Raw genomic sequence first — 8,459 nt, 5'->3', positions numbered from 1 at the left:
TACTAATACTGTTAATCCTGTAATTTTCTCACAACACAAACGAGCCATATGTACGATCTGTACATCACCAGTCATAGTGGTATATGCACGTATAAAATAAAGGTGTGTATGGCAAGCCATTATAACATTTAATTGTCACACTTCTACCCGTAATTACATTTTAGATATTCAAATAGCTTTTCTCCTAGTCAAAATTGTATTCTTCCTAATCAGATATCTACAATCCAATTGTTACTAGTCAAAATTTACATTACAAAATTACATTATGGATACCTAAAATGGTGGTATCCTTTCTGATATCTGAAATTAAAATTATGACCAGTAACAACTGGATTGTTTTCCTAGTAAGAATTCAATTGCAGATATCCAGAATGAACATTCTGGATATCTGAAATATAATTGCGGATATCTGAAATTTAAAAGCCCAATAGACATGAATGGCAAAAGTGACGTAATTTCTCCTAGGAAGAATGACGATGTGGATATCTGAAATGACAGTTTTGGATAGGAAGAACGCCATTATGGATATCTGAAATGCTCTTTTTGACTAGTAAGAATTGAATTAGAGATATCTGCAATACATATCCAGTCCAGCGATTAAATGTTAAAACGGCTTGCCATAGGTGTGACATTCGCGAACGATTCCTTCTCGGGGAACGGGTTCTTCGTTCGTTCTTTTCGTTCTTCCGTTTCCCTCCTCGACTATGGCCAGTGAGAGCCAGTGAGGCATGTAAGGGCGTGATGTAAGCGAGCATATGATTGGCTGGAAACTTTACCTCGGACTAAAGTGAACGGGCAGGAGTCGGTGAAGGAGAGACTCAGCTACAGATCGGGAGAGCCATACCTCGTTTGTGACTGAAATACACCATCTACTGGTATAGTATATAGCCTACATTTGCAGTGATTTTTTGTTTGGTGCAACTGAATTTAATTGATGCAACATTTTCATGATTTAAAACGATATTAACCAAAGTTATATAACCAAGCGTTTGTACTCGTTAGCTGACTATATGATGAGCTGTTAGGTTTGCGTTTTTACAAACAACATTAGCTACTGTACAATGTTGAGAGACTTAGACTATAAACAAATAACATATTTCTCTCACATGACTTATGGGTGGTACTCCTTAGCACTATTTAGCTGATAATATGCTATTTTTGACATAGGAACGCAAGTGTTTCAGATCTATTTTATGCAGACCGGAAGTGCCAGTGACATCAAAACGAATCTTTTAGGTGAGCTGAATCAAACGAACTGTCCCAAAAAAAGTAATTTTGCCTATCATTAACATAAAAGCTTCACTCTGCTAAAGCTGTGAATTATAATAATGCTGTGCTGGCGGAATACCCGTCCGCAAAGCTGGGCTCAGAAAGCGACAAGGGCAAACTAACACCAACCTCACCATATACAATATCATCACCCTTTCAGTGTATTAGCTATACGAGAAAACAATAAATGCTAAAATAATTCCATTAGCAAGGTAATACAATCTACGACATATTTACAATGTTGTTTTACAGTTGGCCTATGTGGAATTAAACAGTAGTGAAAAAATAGGTCTACTCATTTTTATACTTGGCATAAGAAAAGTACCACACCAAAACGTTATTCAAGTAAAGGTTAACCAAGTAAAATAGGCCTACCACTCAAGTAAAAGTAAAAGCCAAGCCTAGTTAAGGAAAAAGTAGGCTACTGCATTCATATCTAATAACTGATCTTACAAAACACCTATCCTTTTAAATTCACTATAGACAGCCTTGTAAATTACACTGCAGCACGATACGGAAAAAGAGTCGCAAGTTTTCTTTATAAGCAGGAAAAGCGGTGAATCTTGCCGAGCTTGCTGACCAGGATTAGCAAAACAACGTCATTTTTTGCGGAAAAGAAAAATCGATCTAGGGGGCAGAATCAATAATGAATTATAAATATTTTGTTAACAGGTACTTCTAGGCCTATAAGTGACGAATGAGCACTCATGACAAAATGAAAGTGCATTAGAGTTGCGCTATCAAATCCACCTGTTTTTGAGCGGATCCAGGCTACTAAGCATATCACAACATAATAACAGGGATAAAGTTATACCGTAAAAAGGACGTGTCATCAATAGGAGGATTTTATATTGCCCACTTTTTCCTGTGTAACGCAGCGCCCCCTGGCGATATTTAACCAGCAGGTGTTTCTGTATATCATCTGTCCCCAGGATTTTGAGGTTTTACACGGTGAACGGTAACATCCCATAATTTCTGCCAGCCCACCGGGAAAATGCCCGGTTTGCCAGATGGGCACTCCAAGCCTGTTCATTCCCTTATATTTGATATGAATTTAAAACCTACATTGTAATCGATGAAAGTGAATACTGTTTTTTTCCCCCAATTAACACCTTTACGTTAATATCTTGATCATGACTCCTAATCAATATCCGATGTAATCGGAAGCTTGTTGAACCGCCAGCAGCTTTAGTGAAAAAAGCCCCCGCAGGCCGAATCGGGTGGGACCATGCAATCCTCACCTCCAACACACGGATACCCGGATTCAGCAGTAAATAGGAGCGCCGCCGTGTCTGGCCACTATTGCTGTCCTGAGGCTGCGGAGGTCCGCTGCTGGATGGTATTGGGAGGGTGGACCTGTGTCTATGGCCGAACTGGCAGTTCTGCCTGCAAAACTTTTTTTTTAAATTAACCAAAGCAAGCTGTATGCGGATAAGCAATTTCGTCAAATATTTATCCTGAGCCACACAATTAGCTTTTTCAAAGTTAACTAAAAGTAATAACAATACCAAAGTGTCGGCCAGCAGTGGACGCGGAGAGAAGGACCAGCTGCTGGCCTGGCAGCCGGGAGAATCCGCGCGGCTTCTAACTGTTTGTCGCTGTAAACGCGTATGCAATTCACAATTATATTCAGCGATAGACATTTTTGACATCGATAGAACATATATATCCGGCCAGACTGAAAACGAGAAGACGTGTTTACTGTGGCTTGTAGGCGAGATGGGCGATCAGTGCTAACAAGTAGATTTATTTCCTACGCTTGTCAGCTGCGGCGTGGTGCATTTTAGCCCAACACGTTTAACTAGCGTGTTTTATTGGTTTATACCACATAGCAAACTGAAATTGGATAACTGTGAGCCCCACAGACCTGCAATGAGACGTTTCGTTGGTCAGAAAGATTTTTCCAAAGTTACATCAGTTGTAGGGGACAGAAGTGCACGCTTATAATGTTAGATGTTATTGCATGAAAGCGAACCGTCAGATGTACGTTTTACCAAGTGCTGTGGATGGTTTTTGGTTGCTATCTTGGTGTTATCGGGTATCTTTTTCTTTTTAAGTAGAAAAATGGAGCTGTCAAAAAGAAGAATCTACAACAAGCATCTCGAGCCCGCAAGGCCGCTCCGGCGCTTGAACATTGATCCGGGTAAATTACGAGTTTATTAGGCTTGATATCTTGCCTTGATATTTTTTATATTTGCTCAAATAAAGGAATATACTAACTGGTTTTATTAATCATGGCTTGTTCGTAGGAAATAATGTAAGAAGATTACTAAAATTGCTCTGCCATGTGAGCTAGTTTAAATAACACGTACGTTCATTGCTGGTTTGTCATTTCGCGTCTGTTTTTTCTGCTTTGGCTTAAACTGGGTTTCCAGTCCCAGGAAAAGCATTTGCTGGATCAGCCAACATGGGAGCCATATAGATTTTGCCCACTCTGCAGGTGTGGCGTTTCCAGTTGAAAAGAGTAGATCCAGTTTGTCTGTAATGGTGCGCACTAGTGTGCAGCACAAATCACTAGACTTCTATAGCTATTTAAAAAATAAGTGTTGGAGAAAAATTATTGGAATTAAGCTAGAAAGTTCTTCTGGGTGTTTAATAAAAAAAAATCAGTAATTAAGTGATTTACTGTTTATTGGTGTCCATATTGTTCTCAGATCCCCAGCCTATAGATTAGTCAAGTCCTTTTCTGCCATGTCCTGAAAATTAAGTAAAAAAAAAAAAAAGTGATATTTACGTGAATTCAAGACCTGTCTCCTCAAGAAATCCAAGTCCAAAAAAAAAGTGCATTTCTGGTTACTCTAGAGCTGGGGTGTCAAACTCCGCTCCTGTGGGGCCGGAACCCTGTGTAGCTTAGTTCACTCCAGTCCTGGGGGGCCGGAACCCTGTGTAGCTTAGTTCTTTCCCTGTTCCACCACAAATGATTCAAGAGCTGTGTGGTAATTAGCACAAGGAGTTGAATCAGGTGTGTTAAATGAGGGGACACCCAAAAATGTGCAGGACTCCGGCCCCCCAGGATTGGAGTTTGACACCCCCGCTCTAGAGAGACAAAGGATTTCTCCTTGTCCTGATGGATTGCCATGCATGAGCACTACAGTCTGGAATATTTGACTAGGTTATTTGAACCAAATATACAGGATTCTGGGGAGAGAAAGTGTCATCCTGCCCTTAATGAACATGAGCAGCGTATAGTGTAATCAAAGATTATTTAAGTAGCATCCTGTACCTACAGCTGAAGAATTTCATGATAACCCTCTGTTACTTTATTGGGGGTGGCATACCCCTTTAAAGAGCAGGGGGAATTGGGGTACCTGTGGGTACATAAGCAGGTGCCCAGACTTATGGTGCATCTTCATTCATGTGGGTGTACATTGTTAGGTGCTTGTGTTACTGGAGTTATTGTGAAAGTCACTGTGAGAGCAGTACAGGGCTGGATGGGTTACGGCCAACAGTAGTGTTTTGTGGATAGTTATTTTAATTAAAGTATTGTTCTGGTTCCAAACCCATGTAGCCATTTATTCAAGATTGCTACAAGACTGTGCGTTCTTAAATTAAACATAACTTCCTTCTCATATTTCAATCAGAAAGTGTCTGCGTTCAGGATTTCAGTATGCACTGGGAATGATGCTGCATTGAATTTTACATTATAGTATCACAGATGAATAGTATAATGTTTGATAGTGTTAAAGATATTAAAGGACAGCTTCGCAGGGGTTTAAATATGATGTATGAATTTAACTTGTTAGAGGAGACAGGAGTTCAGGTTTGAATATGTCTGGGTCATGTTGTTTATCTGCTGCTTATGCTGTATATGTAGAACACAGGGCTGTTTATGTGTATTTAAGAAACATAAAAGCCAAGTATAGTTTAATCACCTTGGCAGCCTTTCTGTGTTATAGTATATTAATCCTGCCTTTATTCCCCAATTTAGAACCACGAAGAAATGGAGAAATTGAAAGAGTGCCATATCCTTACATAAAGGAGAAACCAGTATGTTTGTTTTTATCTGTTGGTTTAATATACAGTTCTCTCAGCATATCCTGGTCTTTCACTGGTCTATGGAATTTAAAACTGCCTGTAATTTAGAATCAAACTGATTTTAAGCAGCTTTTTCAATATTAAAACATGCAGTTTTAGGTATTTTAAATGTTCTCTGTGTTTATAAGAATTATCGGGTTTGGTTGCGTATTAATAGATTTTCCTGTTGGACAGATGAATGGAATTGGGGTGGATCAGTTTTATGAAATTATCCATCTTCACACCCAGAAAAAACAACCTAAAAAAGGCAAGTGTTTCTACAGAACCTTTTTTGGTTCTTTTTAGAATTAAAACACCCTAGTTAGAAAACACACAAACAGTTCTTGTTGGTTATGTAAAATGAATACATTAAATTTCTGTCAACCAATAGCAAGTGTGCCATTTTAGCATAAATGTAGAGACTGTATAACATCAATCTCAAAACCAAAACCTAGTACACACACTGAAATCCACAGTATCACCACACTGTTTATCCATTGATTTATATTATAGGACTTTAATATTCTCCAGTGACTTTCACTTGAATTTTCAAATTTTATATATATTAATATATATAAGGATTTTTTTTGTCACACATTAGCATTTCTTCAGTCACTGGGGAATAAAGACGTAATACATTATTCAAAGGGGAATATGTTGCTGCAGAATTAGCTGGGGCTATTTATCTCTACACTGTCACATTATAATGAAAATATGGTTGTGTGCCTGGCTATGGGAATCTTATTTTGCATGTCAGCGTTCAGTACTCTCCAGTGAGCATGCTCACTACAGCTGCGGCTTGTGTGTAACAGAGGCAACAGTAACAAATTAGCATCATGCTCAAATTTTCTCTTGCCTGATTATTGTATTCCAAGGCTTTCAGGGAATACATATGGTAGTAGCACCAGTTCGTTGCTACAGCCACCATCCCCACAGTCACTATGGTATGCGAGCCAATAACTTAAAAACTGTTTGTTGGATCTTTTTCAAACTTTGACAGGCATTGCATGGGTGAGGAAATAAAACGGATTAGACAGATTTCACCAAAATTGTAGCAGTACCACGTAGTCAAAAAAAGGACAGTTTTGACACCTGATTGCATTAAGACTTTAATCCAACAACCATTTGATGGATCTGTTTTAAACTTTGCTGAGGCATTGTAGGGGAGTCAGAATGTAACTGATAAAATTATGAGATAGATTGCCCCAAAATTAAAGCGATGCCATTTAGTGCCAGCAGAGGGAAGGGTAAAAGGAGATGACATTTGACTTTGTGAATGTGATAAGTCAAATGTATTTGATGAATCTTATTATTTCTTTACAAAATCATTATGTTGTGAACAGATCATTCAGGATCAATATGATCCTAATTATAAATATTAAAACATAAACGTTTTATTGAAAGCTCACCAAATGAGAGGCTGTCTGGTAATACAGAGCGGTCATTTCTGACACCACCAAATCTAGTTCTGTTACCTTTTCCTTGATCACAGAAATGATCGGCTGTGTATGAACAGTTTTGGCTCTTAAGATGTGAATTCTCAGTGTCAGGTATTCTGAAGCATAGTATCGTTTTTCCGTCTCTCTAGAAAGAATCTGCTATAGCAGGGAATTTCTGATTAAGCTAGCCAGCTCGCCTATCGCTAAAAGAAAACCCGACTTCTTGCCAGAACATCCAGTAGTTCTGGAGAAACTGGTGAGTTTTTACTGTATTTTACTTCTGAATGAGCCATTGTTTCCTTTTTTTAGGCACACCCACACAAGGGTAACGTATATTTTATTAAATATAAAACTGTAAAACATTAACAAACCTTTAATTTCAGTCACCCATGCAATTAAAAGATTGTTTCTTAGTTCATAAGTAACTGACAAACTTGTTAATCTCTTACGTATTTTGTTTTTCTTGGATAGGAATGCATGCCAAAGAAATGTAATGTATTGGTACAAATGTTTTTGTTCTCCTCCATCCAGCATGTTACCAAATGATGACATATTACCGTATTTCCCCTATAGAGAGAGAATGATGTGTCAGTGTTATTTTTGTAATGGAACCTTCAAATACAAGACGACATGTAAGTAGTGTGTACTATGAGGTTTACTCGCTGTAATGTGTACGACTTAATCCAATCTATATTCCTAATTTAGATGTTGAAAGTCTTTTTGTGAATCGGCACCTAGACATGATGATTTGTATTGTTTTTCTTTTATTTTTTTAGGGTTGACTTTAATGGAGGAATTCAAGCTGCCTCAGTAGTCGGGTGAAGAATAAAAGCGCCAGTTTGCATGTTTCTGTTAATGGAGGGCTATATTCTTCGTTGCTGTGTAGCCAAGGTCATTATACAGGACTTCCTGTAATACTTCACAGGCCAGTATGTTAATTGGTCTATCTAATAATGATTTACTAATGTTACTTTTGGCAAAGGTAATAGCCAAGTAAACATGGGGGGGGGGGACTAGTGCTGAGGAAGATGTTTTAAGGGCTGTTTGTTTTGTTTGTACAGTGTTTTGAACTATATTTGTATTTACCTAAAAATTTGTACACTTGTGTGAACACACTACCTTAATTTCCTCTTTTTGTGGTAGTTTTGTGGTGTAATTTACTTTGAAACTGTGAATTTGCAATATTTCATTACTTAAATTTGAAATCTAATGGTTACAGTCTCATTTGTGTGTGTGTGTGTGTGTGTGTGTGTGTGTGTTTGTTTGTGAATGACCTCAGTAGGGCTGCAACAATTAATCGATTTAATAATTAGTTGGGTCTACGTTATTCAACAGTTTTGCAATTATTCAGATTACTTAACGCAAATTCTTCATTCAGTGGTGTAGTGGAGGGTAAATGCACATAAACGCCATTTACGCACCTTTTAAATTTACAAAACAGCGTTTACTCACCTTTTTTGAGATCACTAATGTTAAGGATATAAATAGTTACCCACCGTTTTTACTGCTGTACCCACCTTAAATTTCTTGTTACCACTACACCACTGCTTCATTCCTTCATGATAGAAATGTATAGTAATATCAAATGTTGTAGTAAGACCAGTTTTTGAAGGTCTCGATTTTGTCTTTGAATCAGCCGTATTTGTACTCGTTCTTGTCATGGACTCGGAGTTTTATTTCGAGGCCACAATTCTGAGAATATTCTTATCAATGAGCCGTTTACTGTCAGATTAGATA

At 38.0% G+C, this 8,459-nt stretch overlaps 1 protein-coding gene across 1 annotated transcript; it reads left to right on the top strand.

The window, feature by feature from the left end:
- The first annotated feature begins 763 nt into the window (after positions 1 to 763).
- Positions 764 to 7,932, top strand: gra (granulito). Its single transcript, XM_023824329.1, has 8 exons — positions 764 to 875; positions 1,168 to 1,236; positions 3,327 to 3,412; positions 5,198 to 5,256; positions 5,479 to 5,551; positions 6,872 to 6,978; positions 7,296 to 7,354; positions 7,499 to 7,932. Exons 3-7 carry the CDS (start codon positions 3,334 to 3,336, stop codon positions 7,326 to 7,328), a joined length of 351 nt encoding a protein of 116 aa, XP_023680097.1. The 5' UTR covers positions 764 to 875; positions 1,168 to 1,236; positions 3,327 to 3,333; the 3' UTR covers positions 7,329 to 7,354; positions 7,499 to 7,932.
- Positions 7,933 to 8,459: the final 527 nt, after the last annotated feature.

This window comes from Paramormyrops kingsleyae, chromosome 9, assembly GCF_048594095.1.
Source record: "Paramormyrops kingsleyae isolate MSU_618 chromosome 9, PKINGS_0.4, whole genome shotgun sequence".
Lineage (NCBI taxonomy): Eukaryota > Metazoa > Chordata > Actinopteri > Osteoglossiformes > Mormyridae > Paramormyrops > Paramormyrops kingsleyae.
The sequence above is the reverse complement of the archived record's forward strand: the minus strand, read 5'-3'. Positions and strand labels throughout refer to the sequence as shown.

Bases quoted from the DNA above. Each gene is read 5' to 3' on its own strand.
- gra (XM_023824329.1), top strand. From the start codon at position 3,334: ATGGAGCTGTCAAAAAGAAGAATCTACAACAAGCATCTCGAGCCCGCA. The intron at 3,413-5,197 runs GTAAATTACGAG...TCCCCAATTTAG, and splicing joins GCGCTTGAACATTGATCCGG to AACCACGAAGAAATGGAGAA. The intron at 5,552-6,871 runs GCAAGTGTTTCT...CCGTCTCTCTAG, and splicing joins GAAAAAACAACCTAAAAAAG to AAAGAATCTGCTATAGCAGG.